At 47.9% G+C, this 27,026-nt stretch overlaps 1 protein-coding gene and 1 long non-coding RNA gene across 2 annotated transcripts in view; one reads left to right on the top strand and one right to left on the bottom strand.

The window, feature by feature from the left end:
• Positions 1–4,993: 4,993 nt before the first annotated feature.
• The window catches only part of LOC117890042, a 53,729-nt gene continuing 31,696 nt past the window's right edge, over positions 4,994–27,026 (bottom strand). The window contains exons 3-4 of the long non-coding RNA XR_004648553.1: positions 20,086–20,140; positions 4,994–5,004 (exon numbers count right to left, since the gene is read on the bottom strand). This is a non-coding gene — a long non-coding RNA (uncharacterized LOC117890042). The remainder of the gene's footprint in view (positions 5,005–20,085; positions 20,141–27,026) is intronic.
• Positions 22,025–24,808, top strand: LOC117890039 (V-type proton ATPase 116 kDa subunit a). Its single transcript, XM_034794658.1, has one exon. It carries the CDS (start codon positions 22,037–22,039, stop codon positions 24,782–24,784), a length of 2,748 nt encoding a protein of 915 aa, XP_034650549.1. The 5' UTR covers positions 22,025–22,036; the 3' UTR covers positions 24,785–24,808.

The following is a 27,026-nucleotide window of genomic DNA, read 5'->3' on the forward strand; positions in this document are numbered from 1 at the left end:
AGAAATGTAAGCCAAAACATATCGGAATGTAATTCACCTTCAAACTGCTTTCTTCTGCCAAAGGGTAAGCAGTTTTATTGCCCTTCCTCGCCGCATGCACTGCTTTAAACATTGTAACTCTATTTGCTGCCTTCAAGGAATGTTTGGAATGAAACAAACTGATAATTGGAATGTGAAAAAAAAGACACAGAGTGGAGGGAAGACCAATGTTCGACTTTAGACCATTAAGATCCATTAGATCGTTGGAAGATGACTTCACTGACCTTGTCTGACTGCCCATAACAATAATAATAATGATGACGCTGCCGCTGCCGCTGACGATGATCGTCGTGATGATCATTTGCCCATCAACATGCCTTGACATTGGCCCCCACTCCACTCCGCCACATACTACCCAAGCTATTAGAGAATTCTCCAACTTTAGAGTTATTTTATTGTTTAATAGTTACATCAATCCAGCAATCCAGCAATCCAGTGGCAAACGTAAGTTAAGTTCTGCCTTCCCCAGCTGGCAATTAAGTGCCTGCCAAGTGCCCCGATAGACAATTACCGATGGGCGAATTGCCTTCCAAAAACATGTTTAACTTTTGTTCCTCTTCATTCTTATTCTATCTGTTGCTGTTGCTGTTGTTGTTGTTGTGTTGTATTATTTTTAGCCATGTCTCAACTCTTTTTGTTGCATGATTAACAGCCGCACAGCATCACAGCCACAGGTAAATAATGAAAAAAGTCTCTGAGTTTTATTAAGTTTTTCTGTTGTTGCTGTTGTTGTCTGATTAAAAGCTAATTAATCGAAGTGAAATTACGCTGCAACGATCTGATGTTTATAGTGCCTCAAAGGATGACCATAAACCTGATCTTTTGTCCATCTTCAGGTGTTCATTCGTTTATTGGTGGAAATCTTCCTTCCATCTTCAGAGCCATCAAACGGAGATGTTATAAAGGAGATTCTAACTTGTTGCTGCTGGCATTTTATGCATTGCAATTGTATTATTAATCATTCCTGATGTGTAGCACTTTGCGGGCACTTCCTGTGCAGTTTTATTGTTGGAAATTGATAGGAAAAGGCAAATAAGAACTGCAAATTTTATTCACATCTATTTTTTGTCTCTTTTCAGATCAATTTTGGCTCAATTGTTCGGGTGAGTGTCCGTTGCTTTGTATTTAACGATACTTTAATGACTGCCACCCACAGCCATTTCCCTTTATATCATCCAATCTGCTTTTATTTATTCATTTCTGAGCGCATTTTAGGTTTTTCCTTCTGACTTATGGCTAATCCACAGCCAATCGCTTATTATTTATCAATTCCTGTGCGTATTACATGCCCAATGCTGGGCCTCGGCCATTAGGGATTCTGGCTGAATTATGGATAACCCACTTTATCGCTTTTGCTGTGGCAATTAAATGGTATTTATTTTGTTTTTATGGGTCATGCACCCACTGGAGTTACGTTTTATTTGGCTTTTCTATTGTCGCCTGAGACTCGCTCCCTCCCTGCCCCCCTGCCCCTCTCTTGCTGCCGCTGTCATGTGTCGCTTTGACCCGTTAACCATAATTGAGGATAATAACCAAAAGTTTGGCTCTGTGTGCTCCCCACATCTTTGACATTAGCCCACAAGAGCCGTGGCACCTTTCACGTGCACCCCGGCATAACTCTCTCACGTAGAGAATTGCAAATAAAACGTACGAAAAATTTAATTCAATTTAATAAGCGAATATGTTGCGTGCCACGGGGCAGCTGTAGATACATACATGCCCCTCCATGTATCGCAGTATATGGAATTTAATGCGACGCACTCGTGCATGCTTCACCTCAAGCTGCCATGCCACTCCACACACTCCACACACACACTCTCTCTTGGACTCCCTTTTTCTCGCTGTGTAGTCATGCGTGCCGCTAAGTGTCTGCCTGCAGGAGGAGGTGAGTCTCCTCCAAGACCTCCTCCACAGAGGCAAAGCGTTTGATGAGGGAGGGGCTGTGGTGGGAGCTTGCTCCACGCTCCACGCTCTACGGCCAAATGTGAAAATAATCGTAAAAGGCAATTAGCGCCAAATAGCTTTGACACTCATTCAAGTCAGTTGGCCATGTAGGTTACACCAGGCTCTAGCCTCTAGCTCGAGCTCTGCCTCTGCCCCTGCCTCGGCCTCTGTCTCTGGCTGTTGGCCAAAGCTTTGCTCTTGTTTTTGGCCAATTTACCTTGATATGCACACAATTTGGTTTTTGTTTTTCACTCTTTTCTTGTTGTTGTTTGCATTAATAAGATGTGGGTCAGGTTTGTGTAGCTTATGGCCAGAACATTGGCTGGCACTGGAAACATTAGATAAATGCCAGGAAAAACTTTGATAGCTGAAAGCTTTATGTATGGAAAATCAAGATAAATAATGTATACATTTTATACGAACTTTTCACTCGAAAGACGGCAAAACTTTTCTTCAATCAATCAAGAATTTTGGGGGCTAATCTCTTTATTTATGTCTGTACCCTTTTGTTGCTGGTAAATTCTTTTGAATATTTCATCTTGTGGCCATATTAAGCATACCCTCGATGAGGGCCTCGGCTGTCTATCGGCTGTGATTGCGACCCAACTTGAACCTGAGTCATGCGCCGGCTGGCTGCTGTGTTGCCATTGCTGCCGCTGCTGCTGGGGCACCTTCAACAGTGTCATAGTCATGCAACGAAATTGGGTCTGTTCCGTTTTCTGTGTCGTGTCCATGTGTGCAGGCAGGCAGGCAGGCAGGCAGGCAGCACACCTGGGCCGCACACGAAACACTAACAAAGAAACTCGCTGGCAATGACATGGTCGATGCCAGAGCCTGGATAACCGATTACTCAATCCACGTAGCGCCTCCACCTCCACCTCCACACCCACCCCCTGGGCTCCCCCATAGAGGTGGTGAGGGAAAAGCCAAAAACAAAGGCTTATAAAAATTGATAGCGTCCGGTGAATAATTTTTTGTTTCCCCTCCGATTTTTTGTTTATTTTTTGGCAGATTATTTGCTGGTTTTTTTTTTTGCCTGCTATTGATTTTGATTTTGGATTTTTTATTGAAATGTTTTCGTTGTTTTCTGGGCTTTGGCTTGGGTCTCCGCTTGTCTCGGACTGTTTATATTGACATATTTATGGTTGCTGCCATATGGAGCGGCCAGTCGTACTTCAACCCCCTCCTCCACCGCCCTGAAAGTTGCATTTGAATGCATAGCATAAATCACGAGGTGCGCCCCACAAGGCGGTGCCCCCAACCCTCCACCCAAACCACAGCGGAAACACACCTTTTAACACATTTTTTGACCATTTTTGGGTAATGAATGGATGTCAAGAACCTTAGTCCTGAACCCCTTGACCACTTGCACGAAATGTTTAAATGAATAAAATGGCTGTCTGTGTCTCCCTGCCCGGCAGCAACCCCAATTAATTATGAAATAAAGCAAGGAAGCAGTGGGGAAGAATAACAACAATTAATAACACGGATTTAGGGTGTATTTCGATATTGTTGAGATATTTGTGAAGCTGTTCAAAGAATTATTCAAGGAATCTTCTTCGAATAATGGAAAAAGTCAAGAATTTTCTAGGGAATTTCGCATGAAATTTAAATTAAATTAAAATAAAGCAAATCCATCAAATGGCAGCAAATAGGAGCTTCCAAATTGTGTTAGAAATGTCACACCTTTTGTCTAAAGCACCCATTTAAGTACGGGGTATTCTAAAATATAAACTTTTGTACTTGTTTATTGCACATTGACAACTGCTAGATGTCGCCGTGTGGCCAATTTCGTATAAATCAATGGCAATGTCGCGAGAACTCGGCGGGCAGCAGGAAGGTGGAAGGAAGGACGGAATATATTATTGCCTCCTCACGCGAAAACTAGCAAAAATATTCACACACACACACACACACATGCGAGTTTGTTTCAACCAGCGAACCGTTCGAATTTATGTTTTTTTCAGTCATAAATCTGCACACACACACCGGCACACACAGCGCACACACAGGATAGATATTTTCATTATGGCATGAAACGGACTCTGACGCCGTACACCCACCTGGGTGCAAAATGTTTATGGCCAGGACAGGCCACCACCTACCAGGCAGGCAGCAAATAATGAAAATGTTTTCCATTTCGATTGGCAATTTCCGCAATTTTCAAAATGTGGCTGCTGCCTGCTGCTGCTGTTGCCTCTGGCTGGCTGCTGCTGCTGCTGCTGCGGTGGCTGTGGCGTTGCATGAAATTATTGAAATTGACTGCTCAAATATGTCGCACACAGGAGGTCGTCCAACGACTGCCGCTGCTCCATTCAAACCATTTTCATTCCATTTCATTTGCTACCTCACATTTGTCGTCCACTGGAACTTCTATGAAAGGGCTTTGAGGGTAAAGAATTTTCTGTTGAAATATCAGCAGAGGTATGCGTTGGGTGGACTGACAAAGAAAGTTGATATTAGAAATAACTGCAGAGGGGAACACAGCAAGAGCAGACTCTAGGAATTTGAGAATTTAAACAGTTTAGAAATCGTTTGCCCCTCGACACTGCTTGGCTGCGTTCCTCCTGCTTGGCAGACTGCTCTCTGAGCCCCCCCTGCTTGGCTTACTGCTTGCTGCCTCCCTCCCGCCAACTGCTTGCTGCCTCCCTCCCGTCAACTGCTTGCTGCCTCCCTCCAGCCAACTGCTTGCTGCTCCCGTGCATACATCGATGGAATGCAATTATGTTTGTGGTTGTGTTGGCTGCTTGCTTATGCTGCGAATATAATGCGTGAGACACCCCCAACTGCTTGACTGTCGTTGAGTGTTTGGTGTTTGGTTTTCTTTTACTGTTTATTCTCGTGGTTGCTCTCTTCGTGCCAATTGCAGTATTTCTTACGCTTTAATTAATTTGCACTGCTGCGGCATGTGTGTGTGTGCGTGAGTGGAGCGTATTGATGAGTTTTGCGGCTTTGGCAGCGTCTGCATCCTTGGGTGCGTTTTAAGCTACTGCCACATGTGTCCCTCCACTGCCTTTTGAGCTGCCTTCTATGCGGTTTCCTGCTGTTCCTGCATCTCTGCCTAGTCCTCAGCTAATGAGCGTTGCATATGTAGCAGCAGAACCCACAGAATTCAAAACTTCAGCCCAAAAAATCATTCCATTTGGCAGCATTCAACTTGCTGGAAAGCCTAAAAACCACAAAAAACACAGCAAGAGGCGAGGAAAGATGAGATGAGAGAGAGATAGAAAGAGTTGACTTGAGACAGAGACAGAGAGAGAATTGATGCTGACTGAGGAGTTTCAACTGACAAAAGGCTGAGCCTCATATTGTGCAAGAAAATGGCCGCCAGGCTTGTGAAATTTCTTAGTTGTTCCTCTCTGGCCCCTGTCCGCTACCCCATGCCCGTCTCAATGTCTTGTGTTCTCTCTTTTTGCTGTTGTTGCGGCCTGGCCATCGTCGTCGTCTTCTGTCTGCGGCTAAATTGAACAATGCCACTCAAAAAGTTAAAGTTCTGTGGGTCAGTAGAATTTTCTCAGGCCGCGCAATCAGCGCAAAAGTGGAGGAGCCGACCGACCGACCGACTGGCCAGCGGCTCCGTATGCCAAGCCCCAAGTGGCATACGCATGCGCGCAGCGGAGATGTAGCATCCATGTGTGTGTGTGTGTGTGTGTGTGTGCTACTAATGAAACCATAAAAATCAACCGCAGACTGAGAGAAGCAAAGAGAGATGAGAAGACACTGCCTGAGCCGCCTCTGCCGCTGCCTCTGCCCCTGTGCCCGTTGCTCTGCTGCTTACAGGCCGCCGTACATGTCTTGCATACCCTAGCAGAGGGTATTATGATTCTGCAGCAACACTGTGATGCAGATTCGAGCAGGAAAACCATTTCACACGCTCCATTTGCTGCCAAAGGGTATGCACAGAGTCGGTCATCGCTTGCCGGGCATTTCTTGCAGCTTGTTGCTGTTATTAACGTGTCTTATCGTCGCAGGGGGGAACGACTCCACTCTCCACCACTCTGCTGGGGTCAGAATGTATGTGTAATTTGAGGCCAGACAGAGGCCAGGTCTTAATGTTGACCACAAAATGACTTACACGAGAAGAAGTTGCATGCAAATAATTACCCCAAAAGGAAACTGAAACAGAAACAGTAACAGATACACAGATACAGATGGCAGATGGCAGGGGGCCTTCTCTCTGGCACTGAGATTGAATATTTCCTGCGTGCCCGGCCTGGCCCCAAAAAGTGAAATCTGTCAAAAAATATAATATCTCTCGCTCCACGCTCTACGCTCTGTTGAAACGAGTAATTAAGCCTAATTATAGTACATATGACTATGACTATGAGAACTGTGCTTCGTTGACAACGGAATACATACAAAAGCGCACAAGCAGCGACCTCCTACATGGCAGTTACATATTTACATACATTTTACATACATTTGTACATGTTACACTCTAGTCACAAGTTACCCCGCACCCCTTTTGGCACTCCGGACATACCGCTCGTAAAATGAGGCTAATATGCGTATTTATGATCCACACTTTCACACAGCAACAGTTCCCTCAGCCCCCCGCCAGCTCCCCCTTAGCCGCATTTTCACTTTTTTCTCTCTCTCTCTCTGTCGTTTCACACTTTTGTTTCTTTATTTTGTTGTTGTCTGTGCTGTCACCGCGTGTTCTTTGGCTTAACTTTTGCTTTCCTTTGGGCTTCGGTTTGTTGTTGTGCCTTTTGTTCATGACATAATTTTGTGGCCAGCTGCAGTTGCAAGCCGAGAATTTTCGCAGCAGTAACTCTCCTGGGTGCAAGCTGTCTGCCAGAGAGAGAGCCTTGAAATATTCACATTTTGCTGTGCCCTGCACAAAGGCTCCTCCTAATTGCCATGAGATGTCTGACACGCACTGAAAGGAGCGTTTATTAGCACATAAAATGGCTGCATGCTCTGAGTTTTGTTTGTATTCTTACCTCAACAGCTAAAAGCACACCCTAAGCACAACTTTCGAGTTCCTTTTGTCTTTTGTCCATAATAAAACCCATGCCCAATCGGTTTACTGCATAATTTCCCATCCAACACTTGATTTCTCGCTCTCTCTCGTCCTCCCTCTCTGTCCTTATTTTGTTGCTTTTTTGTCGCCAAAAGGAATTATCAATCGTGGCAAGGGATCTGGCAAATCTAGAGTCGAGTCCGTGGCCGTGGCCGTGTCGTGGAGCTGCCTCCCGTGCCAATGCGAAAATTCCTCAAGTTGTTTTTTTGTTGCTTTTGCTTTGGCTGCTCCTTCTGCCACATCAATGGATAATTTACAAGTCACGTGTGTGTATGAAATTGAAACAAAATGCGCATAAATTTTGCCATGAAGCGAACGTCAAGACAAAGTCCCAGTCGCAGTCGCAGTCCCAGGGTAAGGCAAAGGCAAGGCATCCAGGCATCAGGCATCCTGGTGGTGCCTCTCCCCAAACCCTAAACCATTGCCCATGCCGAGTGCATCTGTTGAGGAGGAGGAGGAGTAGAGGCTTGTCTCTGGCACAGGCATTTAATATTAATGAGTTATAGCACACGGCCTGGTCTATATGTTTGACGATGCGTTCAGTGCTGTCGTGTCGTCTAGTCCTCGCCCTGCCCTGCCCTGCCCTGCCCTGCCCTGTTTGTTGTGTTCTCTTCTGTTGAGAGTTGCATTTAGTCAGGGTGTTCCACAGAGCCAGAGTCTCAAGTGGGAGCCAGCACTAACTGACTGACTACTCGACCAACTCTTGGCCATTAAAGGATGTCGATGCATGCAGCTCCCTCCTTGGGGGCTCTCGTTTCGTGTCGTTTCGTTTCGTTTCGATTTCTATTTGGCTTCTTTTGATTCTGTTTTAATGCATGATCCATAACATCCACACCCTGGAGCTGCCTCGCTGTGGCACGCATTTTAAGCGAGTCATTTCCGTGACATACTTCGATCCCAACTTTAACTTTTACTCTTTGGTGGTGGCAGCCTCCAGCTGCGGATGACATTAACCCGGGCAGGAATCGCGCATTAATCGAGAACGAAAATCAAGCTGGCCAAATATCTAGCAAGAAACTCAATTAGATCAAATATGTAAGCCCCGGGGGTACACTCACATAAGCATCCGTTCGAAAACGAGGTGCGCCGCAAGAGTTTTGCACTTTGTGCGGTTTGTGTAGCGAATTTGCATCAATTTCAATGTCAATAGAGTTGTAGCAACCCTCGCGTGTGCAACCAAAACAGGATATTTCCATTCCACCTCCCCCCCCCTTCCTTGGCACTGCCACACAGCGACAACTTGCAGACATGTCTCAGCGATTTTGAGTCGAGCGACTGGCTTTGGCCATGGCTAAAAATCGCTGCAGGTTTGTCAGCGACTCTCCGGCAGTCACAAGTCGAGGTCCAGCTCCGACTGCTGCAGCAGTTCAGCAGTTTGTCAGACGGACAGATAATGTCTGCCGACTGACAGACAGGCAGCGAGACTCTGCTGCTGCTGCTGCTGCTGCTGCGGCAACGATAAGCGCAGCGACAGCGACGACGTAATTGACACAATTTGAATTTATATATTTTCAATGCGACAAACTGCCAGAGCCGCAGCAAGGTGACTAAGCCCCGATCCTGGTGTCTGCCTGCCTGTCCTTGGTGGCACATCAATCATCCATTGGCAGCGCCAAAAAAAAAGGGTGTGTGTGCGTGTGTCTGATGAACTTTTGCAATTAGCTGACAAATCAAAAATTGATTTGGAAGGCCTTTCTCTTTGCGCGCAAACCAAACAATGGCGCAAGTAATTGAACCGCAACTAAAACCCCCCCCAAGAAAAAGATGAGCCCAAAGGGCAGTGTGTCAGATGGAAAGATACAGCTGGAGATGGCGGCTACAGATGCCCAGAACAAGAACATGCAAATGTGGCGTGAAGCACTTTAATGCTGTAAGTTAATTTCCGCGTTTCTTCTTTTATTTTGATTTTTATTATTTGCTAAACAATTGAATTGTAACGCCAGGCCGCGAAGCGCTTCGATTTCGGAGTATCATGAGTAAAAGGGTGGAAGAAAAAAAAAACAACAACAAGCAAACGCAAGCGGCAAAGGCGGAGGCAGAATAGAAAGGTGTTAAATTGGCTAAAATCCCATCAAACGGTCGTTCAGAGTGGGCGTGTGCGTTGCGCCACAGATGGAGATTGGATATGGAAAGAGACTGCGGTAGGGTATAGATGGGGCGTGACATTCACTGCCCGAAAAAACAGAGAAAAGTAAGAAAAAGAAAACAAAAACAAAAACCCTTCCCGAGAGGTCATTCACTTTGTGGTCGAAAATTCTGGCGCTCTCTTTTCTGCCCAAATGCCATCGATGCCAAGGCACTCCACGAGTGACCTCTCTCGCCGTCTGTCTGTTTGTCCATCGTGATACAGATCTGTCCATACGTTGTGTTGCTCTCCCTCTCCCTCTCTCTCTCTCTGTGTGTTTGTGTTCCAAGTGTTTGTCCAGCTATCAATTCGTTTGTCCAGCCATCAATCCATTTGCAGTACATTCATCTGTCTCCATTTCTATCAGTGTCCCACCCTTGTGCTTCCTTCTGTTTATCCACTTCCAGCTGTCTGTCCCTCTGCAAACTATATCTCTGCATCTGTCATCTGATTGTGCAGTGAAAGTGTCGTATGGATCGGCGGCTGCTAATTGTGGAGTGCCTGCCGGACACTTGGATTCGATCAATAAATCAAAAGCATTTTTATCGCATTACTTTCCCACTCCGATATGTCTTTATGGATTGACTGATGAATGGGATTATTCGTTGAATTGAGAGTGGATTTTATTTATGCAATTTTATGCCATATAAATTTGCTTTAATCTTGCCTAAAATGCATTACATTTTTTGCGAATTTCATTCAGTTCGTTGAACATTTATTTATTTATATTATTCCCCTTGGTTGCGGGCACAAATTTATATTTTATTGGATTTCCTGTTCTAGGTTTAGTCTTTTTCTGGTTTTATAAACTTTATTTTTTTAGTTTTTTTTTAAAGTTATTTATTTTATTTTTTACTGTAATTGTTTGCTGTATTTTTCTTTGCTTTTGCACAAATTTGCAGGTTTTATTTCGATTAAAAGTCGAGCACATTCGACTTTATTTCTATTCCATTTCGATTTTCATTGCTACCAACTAGCAGCTTGCCACATGCCCCACACATGGTGTGGCACTGGCACCTAGCCTCTCACATGTGTGTTTGTGTTTCACTTGTTTGCTGGTGTGTTTGGTTTTCTCTTCGGGTTTTCTTCGAACGTTATTTATTCGCATTTGAAGCCTGTTATTTTTTAATTACGTGCCCTTCCCTCTTTTTTTTGTTGCTGCTGCTTTGTGTTTGTTTGTGGGGGGGCATCCCTTGCTGGGTGTGCAGTGTGTGGCACACACATTTAATTACATTTGTACACGGATATATGTACATGTACAATTCCTGCCATGGCTGTGTGTGTCTATTTTTGATGAATATATTTTGAGCCCCGAATTTATTTCGAACACTTTGCATTATTTATGACCTGCTGCTGCCCCTTGCCTCCCCCATTCACTCTGCTGTTTGATTTATTTTGTTAACAATTGTAAATCACATATTAATCAATGCTGCTTCAATCTGCAGCTCCATCGCGCGACCTAGTTAGCAATTAAAATTATGACAGGCCCCAGTGGCTGCCCGTTTGATGTTTCCGGCTCTCGTTGTGTGCATAAATCTATGCTCTTGCAGAGGGTATGTGCACCACTACAGTAGAGTCAGCTAATAGCTAATGAAATCTCTCCGAAACTCCCTTCATTTGCTCTTCCAATGCTGCCAAAAAGTGTATCAAATCTTCGACTTTGTACTTTGTTTCTGTGTCTGATTTTTGTGGCTCTCCCGTTCGACTAATGAAATGCTATTAAAAATTAATATTTAATATGCGAACAAGCTCCGGGGCGTTGGCCAGCGACTATTTCGCTTTAGTTAAGCTCCGGCCTAATTATGGCCGCCAGCTCTCACGGGCGCCCCTGATTAATGGACCGCAATTGATTTAGACACCATTATTTTTGCACGAGAGTAGGTCATGTGGGTTGAGTGTAGAGAGGGGGGTGGAGAGGGCACTCAATACATTGTGAAGCTTCCTGCCAGCGAGTGACAACTTCGATGGCTGCTGCTCTTTAGCATATAAATCGAGGAGCTCCTTAGTCAATCAGTCTTTTAACTTCACTGCTCCTCCGCTGCTCCATCCATCCGTCCGTCCGTCTCTCTCTCTCTCTCTCTGATTGTAATAAAGACATGGCAATCGAGCGGCGAACAGGCCAGAGGCAGAGGCAGGCAGTCGGAGCCGATCAGCGTGCAACGCCCGCGCCATGTCAGGCCGATGTCAACGTTTTTGACGACTCCCAAAACCAATCAACTCTCAAACTAAATCAAAAATCATAAAATATTCCGGCAGAGGCGTGGAGAGCACTTGTAGAGCCCCGCAGGGGTGGCATGGGAGGGCGGTAGGTAGAGTTCCATTCAATGCACACACAAACGCACACATGAGGAGGCATGTGGCAGGCGTAGGAGCCACTGCAGCTGACAGCCGCCTGAGGAGGAGTTTAAAGGAGCGACTGTATCGATGACGGGGATGCTCACGGAGGGAGAACAGTGCAGCGCTCTGCCTCTGCCTCTTCGTCTTTTATAAATAAAATTTGCATAAATTTAATAAACCCTCGCCCGGGCTACGTTTTGGCCACAAAAGGAACAGAAATGGAGAGAGAGAGAGAGGAACAGGGGAAGACCCGCTCTGCTGCGCACTTGTTAGAGGAAAGGAGATTTTGTGATTTACCGATATAAGCCAGCCAGCCAGCCAGCCAGCCAGCAGCAGCAACCGTTGAAGCGGTTTTGTCACAAAACAAAACCAAAACCAAAACCGGATAGAAAATCGCTCGACTCAAAGCAGAACTCTGTCAATGCACTGCCAGGCGGCGGCTACTCCGTGGATATTCTAAGCGCAAGTTGCAGCCAGTCAACTCCTTCAGAGTAAGTTCATATCTGGCAGAAACGATCTGTAAAAGCCAGAGGCAGAACTACTCCTCTCAAGTAGTAATCATGCCCGAAATTCTCAAGGGTATTGTTGTGTGCTGCCATCTGGTAAAAATGCAAACTGCACAAGGAGAAAAGGAAACCTCCGTTGTCTCACCCAAAGACCCATAAATAACCAAAACCAAAAGCAATACCAAAGCGTCAGTGGCACAAATAATGATGTGACATGTGGACCCGGTAGTGCATCAGCGCTAGAGCAGTGCAGCAAGCAGTGCCGAAGCAGTGCAGTCTGCTGAAGCAGTGCTGTGGCTGCACTCCGGGGCAATCCTCTACGCAAGGCCCACAGTCTTATCATCATTTTTGCACGCATAAATCGATAGCAGCTTGTTAGCTCGCCACTGGCCCAAAATGACAATGGAGCTCCCCAGAGGACAGGTTGAGAGGCAAGTGGGGGGCAGAGGCTGAAGTGGCTGCTCTTTTGCATATGGAAAGATGAATGATGAATGCTCTTGGCCAGCGCTGGCTGTGGCTCTGTGGCTCTGCCTGTGACTATTGACCACTTCCTGGTCAAGTCAACTGGCAGCCACACAAATTAATGTCAAAGTCAAAATGAAAATGGCATGTGGCAAGCACTGTGGCGGCTGCAGGCCCCAAGGTAGCTTGCAGCTAACTTTTTGCGGTTCACAAATCGCGCCATAAATTTTCAGCAGCAGCAGCAGCAGCAGCAAACAAACGGCTAAAAGGAGAAAAATGACAGAAATGCGTTTATTGACCAAATGTGCAACATACTCATCGATTACGCCGCGGCACTGGCAGGGGGGCAGGGGCAGGGGCATGCAGCAGGTACAGTGGCTGCCTTGACCATAGCGCATGCGCAGCCCGTTTTGGCTAAAAGCGCGTATACGTAATGTGTTGTGGCTGTTGTTGTTGCGTGTGCCACTCGTACATAAATAAATGTATGTTTATCTGCTGCAATTTATTTATAAACATTTTTCCCTGTTTAATTTCGGCTTTAAGTCTAAATCTTTCTTTTGTTTTTCTTTCCTTTGGCCGCTCCCTCCAATTAGTGTCCAATTATTGACCCAAAAAGTTGCATTTGGCGGAGATTCATAGAGTTTTCTCCACCCATTTTACCGCCTAAGCACTGTCTCTGTTCTCTTTGCATTTCCCTCAATTATTAAAACATTTATTTGAGTATTTTCGCTGCAGCGAGTCGCCTCTAATCACATTCTCGCTGGCAGCAGTGCCAAAAACGGGTATATGTAGCTCTCGGCCATGCCACATGCCGCAGCCCTGGTCCTGTTCGGGCTAGTTTCTGTGACTGCCAAGCGCTAAATGTGTGTTACTTCCGAGCGTCGTGTCGTGAGGCAGCAGCCAACGGCAACAGCCTCGGGGGCCCCCTGTGACAGGCTACAAGACATTCAGCAGACAGAGGGGGGGGCCAGCAGCAGCTCCGACTCCGTGGCAGATCTCTGAGGCTGGAGCCAGCAGGCGACTCTAATGCATGATTTATAGTAAAATATTTATTTTTACTGTTAAGTATATGCCACAGTCGGCAGTCGGCAGACGGGTAGGGGGCTAAGGGGGGGCTGCTAGACACATGACTTGTCGCATCTCTTGCGGGGTGGGTGCCCAGCGCCAAGCCACATACGGCCTGGGACAGGTTGGCAGTGCCACTGTTTGTGGCACCACTGATGTGTGTACGTTCCTCTTGTGGCAGCCACTACTGTCATTGTTTGTGGCCTTATCAGTGTTCATGCAAAAGGAATGGGGCACGGAATGGGGCATGGAATGGGGGAGGAGACATTGCTGTCTAACTGTTTTCCAGCGGGCTGGCTGGCTGCCGCTGTAGATGGCAGGCAAGCTTGTTAGCCAAGGGGAATCCCGCTAATGTCACTCATACGACACGTTGCCAGCACCAGCACCAGCAAACAGCGGCAGCAAAATATGAATGTGAATGAAGAGGCAGCTCTGTGGCTCATATAAATCAGAATGCTATCAGCTGATGACCCCATTTCATGGGCTGCAGCGAGAGAGAGATGGAGCGGACCCTCGATTTTCATGGCTTTTCAATAAAGCGTGTCAGGCATAAATCATTCCCACTTATCTCTCAATCTCAGCCAAAAGGGAGGTGGAGGCAGGCTGAAGCAGAATTAAGCCAAGAGCCCAGGGATGGGATGGCAGACACACAATAGCCCGCGATAAGCATCGCGCAACACAGCGAGAATCCCCCCCCCTCCCACAGCAAGTCTCTATCCAATCGTTATTGATTTTTGCATAGCGACAAAAGTGTCGTAAATCTTGACACACTCGCAAGGAAGAAAACTCGCAAAGGGGCAACAGAATGCTGAAGGAAACAGAAAGGATGCCACAGCAAAAAAAAAAGGACTGCTGCCGGCATGGAGCCCCACTAATGCACGTAATGCGCCGCCACTTGAATTTGCCAACAATTGGTACTCGTACCCATGCGAAGCCATAACCAGGCCAAGCCCAAGCCCAAGTGGACGATCGTGTGCCTGCCACAAAGAAATGCAACGACACAAAAGATGCTCGTGACGAAACCGAAACCGAAACCGAAACCCTTGATAACTAACATTGATTGAGCTGCTGCCAACAGCAGAGCATCAAGCCACAAGCAACCCCAGGCACTTCCTGCAGCCATTCATCATTGCACTGGGCAGAGTGCAGGCGAGTGGCAAGGGGCGCAACACTTGTGGCACAGACCCCAAAATGAAATGTAAAGAAGATTAATGCCAAACAGCAATTGGCGCTCAATGTCGCATTAATTGAGGCAATGAGCGCTTGAATAAATTCATGAACAAAAACCAACAAAAACCACAAAAACAAAACCCCAAAAGAGCAACAAACAAAATAAAAACGCACAGCAGCAATGACAAAGTGGCAGCAGCAACATGTGCCAAGTGCTCCAAGTGCCACCACAAATATGCGTTTGTCAGCCAAGGTTGCAGCTTACAGCATTAGTTGGCCAAAACAGGGGCAGCGCAGGGGCTTGCTGATTGCTCGACAAAGAGCTTATAAACGATGCCAAGGAGCGACACCACAGATTCTGCCTTAGGAATGTGCAAAATGTGCTTATAATTTCCATCTTTTTGGAGGCAATGGAGGTCCATCCTCTGCTCTGCCACTGCCACAATTTGGCGCGTGTGGCGCTAGGCGTTGGCCGGGATTAAGTGTGGTCCCAAAGCGGTTAGCGGTTTGGTCAGCAGCCGCCGCGTCAGGCGCTGTGCTGTGGCACACTCGCAGCCCGTTAGGCGCAACACACCCCAAAAATGGCTTTGGGGGCCTTTGACGTTGTCTATTAGCCGGGCTATGAGCAAATTACGGGAGCGCCATAGCCAATGCCATGTCCCACCGAGCAAAACCTATGACGGAATGGTCTGAGCCGCACACAGCACCCAACGAACAACAAAAAAAGAAACAAACTAATTGCACCACAAAGCTGGTTATTGGTGCTGCCAGCTAGCCTGCCTCATGCTCTGTGGCTGATGGCCGATGCCTGATGCCTGATGATGGTGGTTTATGGCTGCAGAGTGCGGCCTACGCGGCCTGCGGCCTGCGGCCTGCGGTCGTTGTTTAATATGCAACAAATCAACGCGCAAATTGTGGCATAAAATATTTACATTTGGCCACTGCCTGCGGCGCAGCTGTAACCTCCCCCCACACCAGGTGCCCCCTGCCAGGTGTTGCTCCCTCGCATGAGACTTGCTCATAGGTCCCACTCCCTAAAGCGGATAACTTTACAGTTTTGCACTGTGGCTGGTTCGCTTTAAGCTTTAATTTTTGGGTGGAAATTTCAATGTTTTTCAGTTGTCCAGTACATTTTCTGTGGGTTTTCCCTCTACATTTGCACCTGCTACATTCCCGATCAGCTGCTGCTTTTGTCTGTATCCCCCCCCTCTGCCTCTGCCACTATGCCCCTAATCAGCCACGCCTCGGATTTTGTTTATTGCGTTTAATTTGCGCATTGTTTGTGCGGCTTTCAGGCATAATTGCAGGCATCAATTGCAGCCAGCACCCACACACAGAAACACCAAACCAGCGGCGGCAGTGAGTGGCAATCAACTTGCCAGTGGACAGTGGCAATCAGATTGCCACAGAGGACTCCTGTAACACCGCTAATCCACATCTAATCCAAGCGGTTCCAACAAAATGTTTACTTGCCTTTCATTCGTTCAAACTGAACTTTTGTTCGCTTTTTATACCCGGTACTCGAAGAGTAAATAGGGTATATTGTATTTGTGCGGATAACGGTTGTATGTAACGCACAGAAGGAAACGTTTCCGACCCCATAAAGTATATATATTCTTGATCAGCATCAATAGCCGAGTCGATTGAGCCATGTCTGTCTGTCCGTCCGTCCGTCCGTCTTGTTTGTCGGCTAGTTCTCAGAGACTATAAGAGCTAGAGCCACCAAATTTTGCATCCAGACTGCTGTATGCTCACACTGAAACCAGTGTATTTCAAAAATGAGCCCCGCCCCCTTCCGCCCCCGCGGATAGATAACAGAAAACTAAAAACGCCATTCCGCAGGGAATGACCATATCTATCAGATCACCAAATTGGGATCCGATTGGATCATTATTATAGCCACAATGAAGAAATTTATTTTCAGTGGCCAAACCCACCCCGTCCCGCAGCATTCACACTCTGCTTCGCGCTGTTTATGGCCTGGCCCCTGACACGTCACTGCCTCTGCCTCTGCCGCTGCCTCTGCCCTGACTCTGCAGTGTGTGTTTCTAGAGGAGGGTGGCGAGCTAAAGGAGCGTGTTTGCGTGAGTAGTGTTGTTGATGTAGATGACAGATGAAGAAAAAATGTAGTACTGAGTGCCGGGTATAAAAGTTGTGACGCGTAAGAAGCGTCTCACACGTCCCTTCTCGTTTCCTTTGGCAACTGTATAATCTAAGCCAATTTTTAGACTCCTTTTCGTTGTGTGTTTTAGCGTTGATTTGTTTGTTTATTGAAACTCCTTAAAGGAGGATATTATACAAGAAAACATGTGAAAATAATTAACATACAAAATAAATCCCTTCCTATACATATCCCTCGTTGCTTTCCAATTACTTCTGCAGGGTACACCTGCTTCGATTCCTCACAAAATTTGTATTTTCTTTGGCCATTTTCTTTGTTATTTTCCCCCATATTTGTGTGTGTTTGCATGCCCTGCTCCGCCCTGCCTTGGTCCGTGGTCCGTGGTCCGGTTGTGTGGCGTGGTTGCCGAACTCCGGCTCGAGTGTGTCATTAATCTCCCACCATGCCACAGCTCGTGGAACGTAGAACGCAAACAAACAAAGTTCGTAGCACGGTGCGGCAAAGGCAAAAAAAAAAAAAGAAATGATTTCCCACTGTTATTGATGATGTGTTGATTAGGTTCTGACAAACCCCCCTCCATCGCGGTCATGTGAACCCAGCAATCAAAGTACAGAATTTCACTTTGAACTCACGCCGCTGGCTGCGTAGTGCGGGGAGCGGGCAGCGGGCAGCGTGGGGGGCTGGCTGATGTTGACGCCCTGCTGTGGGTGGAACACCGGGACGTAATGCAACCAGCGGCTATGTGTGACTGTGTGTGGTTTGCGTGTGTGTGTGTGCGGTCATAATCAAAATTTGGGTCATGTTTGACCATGTTGCCAAAAGCCGTGGCAAGTAACCCTAAACCGAAATCATGCAAAGCAGCGTGTGTTTAATGAATTGCCATCCATCCATCCACATGTGGCTCTAGTGGTTGCCTCCCCCCCTGCACCCCTACCACTCCCTGTTGCGTCCATGTTGCAAGCTCCAACGTTGCAGCCTGAGCCTAAGCCTGTGTCTGCGTCTGGTCTTTTGTAATGACCAATTGCCGCCGTGGCTGGGCAGTTACGCAAAAGCGCCCATCGAGTGTCTGTCAATTTCTGGATATTTATGGGGCATAAATCCAGGCTGAAGGGTCAGACACACACACACCGCTAATTGGAGGGAATTTTTGGTGTTGTTTTGTGGCGCGGATATGTACAGATGCAGCGGTTTATGTATTTGCATGCTGGGTGAGTCAGAACAGCTAAGGAATTGCCATGGAAATTTTCGGAGTTGTTTCTTGATTTTTTTTACCCCATTTAAAGCTCAAATTCCGCATGCCAAATCCCACCCACAGTCCCACCAATGACCTTTGCTGTATCGCTAAAAATACAAATCAAATTTATGTAATTATAGACACAATTATAATTAAATTTGAATACCAACTAAACTTCCGTAACAGCCCTCGCAGCAAGGCTGCTTGTTAGCAGCAGCAGCGCTTGATCTTTGTGCTCTTGTAAATTTCATGGCAGAATTCCCCGATAAATTGTTGTTATGGCTGGGCTGCGGAACCATGGGCATGAAAGGCCACAGCCCCCTTGGACCATCCGTCAATTTGGAGTCGACTAACGGCCTGGCCAATTGTCGCAAATTAGTGGAGGCCAGACCCAGAACCCACACGCACATGGCGCATGCAAAGAAACCCCCCAAGCCCGAGCACCGAACGCCAAACGAACAGCAGATTTCGGTGCCGGCGAGCGAGCAGGTGAAGTCGAGAGACAAGAACGGACATGTCGAGACATGAACGGACAAGACAAACACCTAGAGCCAATCCACATGAGCAAGAGCAGCCAAGCTAACGGTACTCCAAGCACACACTCGCATCAAAGAAGGGAGAGCAGATTCGAGAGAGAGCAAACACACAAATCAAAGAAGGGAATCAAGAAGCAGATAAGCAAGAGAGTCGAACAGCCCAAGAACAAGCAGGAGGGAGTGAGAGGCAGCAGTGAACCACAGAGAGAGAGAGAGAGAGGCAGCAGTAAAACACACAGAGAGAGCGAAGCGGTCGAAGCAGCACTCCAAGCAGACGCAGAAGAGAGAAAGAACAGCTATAAAAAAAGTTTACTGCTACAATTGGCAAATTGAAAATTGCTCGCTGGTGGCGATGGCGATGACGGTGGCGGTGGCGTCGGGCGTTTGGAATTGAAGCTTAAGCTTAAGCCTCAGACTTGGTGTTTCTGGCCAAGGCGGAAGCTTCAGACCCTGAGCAGGCCCAAAGTCATGGCCTACCAAAACCACCAAGATGCGTCTGTCTGTGAAGATAAGCTGACATCCACAACGTGCCGCAGACGATGATGCATTTGCCCGTCTCAGCCGCAGTCGTCTCCACACACCAGACATAGACGTTTCAATTTCAAACAAGTAACAGGCGGTGGAGAAGGGTATTACGACAAGAGGATACCCTGTAGCAGACTCACAACACCCCAGCAGAACCAATGAGAGAGCAAAATCTGCGGTTTATGGATGCCGGAGTATCTCTGTCACACAAAAACCGATATACCCTTCACGCCCTACAGCAATCCCAGGGTACGAGACAAAAACAAAACGGTTTTGGCTCGGCCAATCTTCAAGACAGACATTTTAATGAAGCCGCCGTCAGGCAGCATTTGTGGCAGCAGCCTCCTTTGGCGTCTTCTTCCACTTTGTGGCCTGTGGTGTAACGGTGCCAAGTCCACGCACTGTCTGCGGCCGCAACGAATGACTTAAGCGCCGAACCTGATGAGCCTCTCTAATGCGTAAGAGCAGAGACGCTTAGACGCTTAGATTACCTAAGACCACAGACCATTAGATGGAGAATCAACTGAAGTTGCGGCATAATCCCCCCCGCGCCATCACTTTTTGTCACTTTCAACTTTCGCTGGCAGTTTTCCCTCCGTCATCTTGGGCCATCCTTGACCCGTTTCTGGGGGCTACACCCACGCCCAGCCCGAGAGAGTTTTCTAGAGTTCTCCATAATTAAAAAAGAAACGTAACGAAATGAAATGAAATGAAATCTTGTCCACTTGCTGCGGAATACGCGCACTTGATGGCCATAATGAAAGAGCAAGAGAGATGCGAGACAGACCCTGTACCCGTGTCTGTTTAGGCGTTAATTATGGGTTCTGGCAAATTACAGGCCAGGCCCGGCCAGCGTCCCATGAGATGCACTTTCTCTTTGCTGGCCACGTTCAAACACAAAAAACTGAGTTGAAAATGACTCGAAAAACTCTGATGACTGCCGGTGAGGGCGTTATGCCAAAAAAATCAATGTCTGGCTGCTGCTGTGCGTCACTTACCTTTTGTTATGTCTTCTAATTGCTTCCAGATCGCTGATCACATTACCAACTCTGCAAAGAGAAAGAGGAGAGTTAGAAACGTTGCTACACAATGTGTGGGCAAAAGAGAAATGCAAATTAGTTTATGAAAATACTCCAGAATACAATCACCCCCGCCGCAAAGGCACTTAACAATGAAAAAATGCCACTTGAAAAGAGTCTTCAAAATCTCTGTGTGTTTTGCCTTTTGCCTTTTGCCTTCAGCAACAAATTGACATTGTTTCCTCCCAGAGTGTATTTTATTTATGGACTGGCCCCGAACACGTGTTCGACATTTGTTTAAACATTTGTGCAGTTCTCGAACTGACTTTGATATTTCTTTGATTTATTGCCTGCAATTGTCGCACATTACTCGACTTGTAAAAGTGAAAACTTTCCTCTGTACACTTTTGCTTTCGAAACTTTCAATTTGGTGACTTAATTTCTGATGAAATCGAACTGCACAATGGCAATTGGCCGGGCCAAAACGCCCATTGTCAGAGCAACTTAACCAAAAGCCCAAAGCGATGGAGTCGCGCCGCTTTGCCAAAGAAATTATCAAGTGCACTTTTACTTTCATTGTTGGATGGAGGCGGAGGAGGAGCAGGAGGAGGAGTAGGAGAGGGCGGAGAAGTGCTAACGAACATTTTATGGCCGCCTTCGAATACAATTTTCCCTTTGAGTTTCGGCTATTTTCCTTTTAGCAGCGGCTAATGAGCCGAAAATTCCATTTACAAAGAGTTTCAGTCAGTCAGTCAGTCAGTCAGTGAGCCGTTTGTTGGAAATTACCAAACAATTTGTGCGCCGAAATGGCTTCCCCCTCCGCCACTTTGATTTCTATGGGAAAATGTTTCTTTTTTCGAATGAAACGAAATCGCGCGACGGTCGACGCTTCTGCTGATATAAAAGAGAAGCTGCAACAGAAACAATGTCCATAATGCTTGTCAAACTAAATCAAATGGTGTTTGTCTTTATTAAAACTGAATTAAAAGCGAAACAAAGCCAAGCAGAAACGTGGAAATTCATTCAAACAAAACGAATTGGTTTTTAAAACAAGCGCATTGCGCAATTGGTCGACTTTGGTCATGATTTTTGAGACGAATTCCGCCAGTAAAAACTTGACAACATTATTTGGAATCGTAACTAGAAATTGCCAAGAATTTACTTAACATTTTCAATATATTTTCTTCTGAAATGTCAATAAAATTTAACTTGTTTTCATGCAGATAAAAGAATCTTTACAAACCCGCAGCCTAATTTATTCACGAGTTTCTATTGAAATGCCAAACATAAAACTAAATTGAACATCAAAGGGGATCTTTAAGTTTTATGCCATTCTTTTTGTTGTGTCAACAAATCATTGGAGATATTTAGGCAGAGTTTCAGGCTGGATTGTATAAGAGTTTTAAGTTAGCTTCAAGCTGAGTGAGAATTTTCTTCCTCTGTGATGCATAAAATATGTTTTAGCAGTGAAATTATTGGAGGTTCTTTGGGAGAGACTTCCCACAAATGATGTGTGTGGGGCGGTCCGTTGGTTCCCACAATTCCCTATGTGGATTGTTCGCTGTAGCGTGGCGGCGGTGTGGGCGTGGCAGTGGCTGCAACGACAACGACAACGACAACGAGCTTGCATGCAAAGCATGGCATTATCTTTAGTTGAGATCTCTCAAGCCTCTCGGACATGTTTTGCTACTCGAATTAAATAAGCCACCAAACGACAAAGGCAAAATGAATATGTATGTGGATACACAACAACAATGAGAGGGTAGAGCGAAAAACAAACGTATCAATTAGCAGGGGAAAACCGAAAACCGAGCAGAGCAGGCCCAGAGACATGAACAAATATCCACAGAGCCCGAGACGGAGAGAAAACATTTATATTTCGATTTATTTTTCACTTGTTTTATTTACTTTTTTGTTGCTCCGATCATGGCCAAAGCATTTTTCCGCAGCGAGGAAATGGAGCTGTGCCAGCTGCTGCTGCACACGGAGAACGCCTTCGACTGTCTCATGGAGCTGGGCCACCATGGGGGACTGCAGTTGAACAATGTCTACGACGAGGATCGCCAGCTGAACGGACTGTACGGCAAGAAGGTGTCGCTGTGCCAAGAGCTGCTACGCATTGCGGACAGTCTGCAGCAGCAGATGCTGGAGCTGGACATCAAGGTGTGCTTCTATCCGGATGTGGACTGGGAGAATCGGCTGCTGGAGCGTGACCTCGCGGAGTACGGCGAGCGGCTGCGGCGACTGCATGTGGAGACCTCTGCCGTGATGGAGCATTACAATGCCTTGGATCGGCGCAAGTGTCGCATGGTTGAGCATCGGTTTGCCCTGCACAAGGCGGACAAGTACTTTGCCTCGGATATGGGCAGCGAGCTGCTCTACTCGGAGAGCACGCTCATGACCCTGATCAAGGATGCGGCCGAGGAGAGTCCCGCGCATCGGCAGCTCAACTACATCATTGGCACCATTCGGGCGGATAAGTTTGAGAGCTTCGAGCTGCTGTGCTATCGCCTGTTTGGCTTCAATCTGGTGGTGCGCTTCGCGGAGCTGCCGCTGCCCATGATGGACTTCCATGCCCTCAAGACGGAGAAGGTGCGCAAGTTCTCGCTGCTGTTGCTCACCAATTCGACAATGATCTGGCCCAAGGTGAACAAACTCTGCCACGCCTATCATGTGTCTATCTACGAGTGCCCCGAATCCGCGACGCAGCGCATGGCTCTCGTCGAGGAGCTGAGCGCGGAGATCGAGCACATGGAGCGCATCCTGCAGGAGTCGGAGCGCATACACATACAGATCCTGGAGGTGACAGCGCGGGATTTGTTTTTGCTGCGCGTGAACCTCAGCAAGGCCGTGCGGGTCTACGATCTGCTGAACCGCCTGCGACCAGTCGGGGGGCTGGAGCATCAGAAGTATCTGCAGGCCGAGTGCTTTGTGCCCGTCTCCGAACTGGAGGGTGTGCGCGCGGCATTGAAGAAGGGCACGCGGATCAAGGGCGGCGCGGATAGGCGGGAGCAAGAGCAGCAAACGGACAAGCAGCAGAGGAAACGGAGGGCAGAGGCGGACGCTGATGATGATGATGAGCCCAATCTGGAACCCCCGCGACAGCGCACCGATGAGCAGTCGCTGCCGCCGCTGCTGCTGCGCAAGAATCGCCAATCCAGCCACATTCCACCCACGTACTTTCGGCTGAATAAGTTCACGCAGGGCTTTCAGAATCTCATCGACTCGTACGGCATCTCGGACTACAGGGAGCTCAATCCTGCACCCTACACAATCATCACGTTTCCCTTTCTGTTTGCGGTGATGTTCGGGGACTTTGGCCATGGCATTTTGGTGTCCCTGTTCGCCCTGCTGCTCATCTGGCAGGAGAGGAAAATTGCCGCAAGTCAGCGTGCCGCCAAGGAGGAGAATGAGATCCTGAACATCCTCTTTGCCGGTCGCTACATTGTCCTGCTGATGGGCTTGTTCTCCATCTACATGGGTCTCATCTACAACGATGTGCTGTCCAAGTCGTTTAACATTTTCGGCTCCAGTTGGAGCTGCCGCTACAACGCCTCAACGCTGGACCACATGTCCGGGCAGCTGAATTTTGATCCATCGAGTGCATACTTCTACTCGGGCAATCCCTATCCCCTGGGCGTCGATCCGGTGTGGAAGGTGTGCGGCGAGGACTCGATCACCACCTTCAACTCGCTGAAAATGAAGCTGGCGATTATTTTGGGCATTGCCCAGATGATGTTCGGCCTCTCGCTCTCGGCTGTCAATTGCATTATCCTGAAGCGAAATGCCGATCTGCTGCTGGTGGTGGTGCCGCAGTTCGTCTTCATGATTTGCCTCTTTTGCTACCTGGTTTTCCTCATTTTCCTCAAGTGGCTGCTGTACGGGGGCCTGAAGTCATCGCCCTACAACACGGCCTGCGCGCCCTCCGTGCTGATCACCTTCATCGACATGATGCTGATGAAGAACACCGAACTGGACGATGATCAGTGCGAGAAGGCGATGTTCAAGGGTGAACGTATGGTGGAGTACATCCTCGTGTTTGTTGCCTTTCTGGCGGTGCCCGTTCTGCTGGCCGGCAAGCCCATCTATCTGCAGCGCAGGCAGAAGAAACTGAAGCGGCAGCGGCAGCAGCAGCAGCAGCAGCGTGACCTCAAGGAGCTGCAGCAGCATGGCCGAGCGACGCTCAAGGAGATGCGCTCCGCTCAGCGCTACTCCATCGAATCGCAGGAGGATGCCGTGAACGAGCGGCGCAGCTCCAAACCAAAGACGCACAGTGCCGATCATGCGGAGGAGTTTGATCTCTCCGAGATCTGGATACACTCGGGCATACACACCATTGAGACGGTGCTCGGTTCTGTCTCCCACACCGCCTCCTATCTGCGCCTGTGGGCGCTCTCCCTGGCCCACGATCAGCTCTCCCATGTGCTGTGGCACATGGTCCTCTCCAAGGGTCTGAAAACCAATGCCCCGCTCTATGTCTCCGTGCCCGTGCTGGCCGGCTCCTTCCTGGCCTGGGCTGTGCTCACGCTGGCCATCCTGGTGGGCATGGAGGGCCTCTCCGCCTTTCTGCACACGCTCCGCCTGCACTGGGTGGAGTTTCAGTCCAAGTTCTACAGCGGCGCCGGCGAACCCTTTCGTCCGTTCAAGTTTGCGCCCTCCAGCCAAAGGAGTTAGCTCTTCGTTTTGCTTCTAAATAAATATTTGTGGCAAGTATTTTGGTGGCCGTGCCTCTGCCTCTGCCTCTGCCTCTCTGTGTATATCTTTTCGCAATTAACTGTAATCCCACGCAAGCAGGGCAGCTGGACATTCCATTGCAATTAGCATTGGCTCGGGCCTGGGCCTGGGCCTGGGGCTGGGCTCTGGGGCACTCCACGCAATGGCAAAAAGGCCATAAACCAAAGCTAACTTTAAACAATTTCCATTTGTTTGCTTTATGCCACTCTGCCAAAGCGACGGCCATTGCCAGCTGCCACTGCCACTGCCGCCGTTGCAGTTGCCTGTTGGCTTCCTCCGCCTCTGCCTCTGCCTCCGATGCGGGCGCTGTTTGGAGTCGTCGACCCTTTTGTGCTGTGTTGCTGCTGCTGCTGCTGCTGCTGCTGCTGTTCGTACGTTCTGCTGTCGTTTCGTTCTTGTTCGTAGTTGTTCAGCTTGTTTTCTATCCACACACAAGCCCAGCTGCCGGCTCGCTCGCTCTGTTTTGCCATTAACACCCACGCCAGCACCAACCAGTGCTCCAGCTACAGGCAGCCGGCAACCAGCTCCACATCTTTGACTGTGGCTTTGGGCTCTGGCATAAATTATGAACAGCAACCGATGACGCATGCAGAGGCCTAAGTAGACTTGCTCGTGCATAAATAACTTTCGTTAGCCCGACTCGACTTGGCTTTATTAGAACTCAGAGACAAAAGCAGAACCCAGCAGACGCTCCCTGCAATACCCTTTAGACTCGTACAAATAATTGATTGATATTTTGCAACTGCCTGAACTGAAACTAAATGTTTATTGCGCATTCCTTTGCTTCCTTTTCCACGTTTGTCTCACCATATTGGCAGTACCCGCCTCATGTGTGCAGTGTATACCGTAAGAGAGCCCAGGGTAATGCCTGTAATGCAGCATTTTCATGACCAGAGCAGGTTTAGGCCAAGTCTACGCAATAGCTTTGGCCAAAACAGGCTTTGGCTCTGGCTATAACTTTAAACCGCAGCACGCGCCATTGTTTAGGTGCTGCTGCTGCTGCTGCCGCTGCTGCAGGAGGAATGTGGGGTTGGGGTGGGGGCGAGCAGCTTCGCGTTTGCTGCCTAAGTCTTTTGTTAATACTTTCGTTGTTGCTGCTGCTGCTGCTGTTGCTGCTCTGTGCCCGTGCGTTGCTCTAATGCTGGGCCCACAAATGGCCAACTGCTTAGCACTTTTATGGCCAACAATTGTCAAGTCTCCCAGGGGCAACCAGATTTCATCCATTGCAGTCGCTGCCCCCAGCCACAGCCCCTTCTTGCACTGCAAGAAACGCAAGGTCAAGTTGTTTGCTGGTTGTCCATTGCGGCTGCTGCTGTCGTTGTCGCCAAGGGAGATTCAATTTGAAACTTAAATGTTGATGATTCCCTTTTGGCTGGCTCATTCTTTTGGGTTGTCGCCTGTCAGTCGCATCCACGTCACGTTCCACGGTCCACAGTCGGCCGCCGTTGCCGTTGCCGTTGCTGCTGGGTCATCAATTTTTTGAGTGCATTGCCGCTGTCCTTTAAAGGGCTGCTACTCGATGTTGCTGTTGCTGTTGCTTCTATGTTGCAACAACAATGACAGCAGCAGCTGCCGCAGCACAGCAACAGCAACCATTGTTGGCACAGGGACAAGGGACTGGGACCTACGACTGGGACTGCAACTGCGACTCCGTCTAGTTCTGCTTTTGGGCCTTTACATGCCGGAGGCATAACAAAAAAGGTGTTAAATTCAACTCATGGCAGACTCCTCAGACTCCTCTCCACACTGCAGTAGCAACAGCAGCAGCAGCAGCCGCAGCAGCCGCATCATCGAGCCACTCCAAAAGCCAAAGCAAATGTCAATGCACGCTCAAGAATTTCGCTTGTACTGCAGAAGGACATCTCTACCGGCTGGCCAACGATGACTCTTGGACTCCCAACTCGGACGCTGAAGCAGCAGCACTCTGAAGTGTTTGCCCCTCAACGCAGCCACAAATGACAGTGGGAGGTTGCAAGGGAGAATGGAAATGGAGATGGAAGCATCATTTAAATGAAGGCAACGTCATGCTAAAGTGATGAGAACATCGGACAGTAACGAAACATACAAAGATACATTTCTGATGTTTGTATGACTGCAAAGAACTGTGAACTTTGAAGTAAATTAATGAACTTTTGCACACAATTATTGCACACAGCCACAGCCTTTTTGGTTATTTCTTGTT

This window comes from Drosophila subobscura, chromosome E (assembly GCF_008121235.1).
Source record: "Drosophila subobscura isolate 14011-0131.10 chromosome E, UCBerk_Dsub_1.0, whole genome shotgun sequence".
Lineage (NCBI taxonomy): Eukaryota > Metazoa > Arthropoda > Insecta > Diptera > Drosophilidae > Drosophila > Drosophila subobscura.

Bases quoted from the DNA above. Each gene is read 5' to 3' on its own strand.
- LOC117890039 (XM_034794658.1), top strand. From the start codon at position 22,037: ATGGCCAAAGCATTTTTCCGCAGCGAGGAAATGGAGCTGTGCCAGCTG.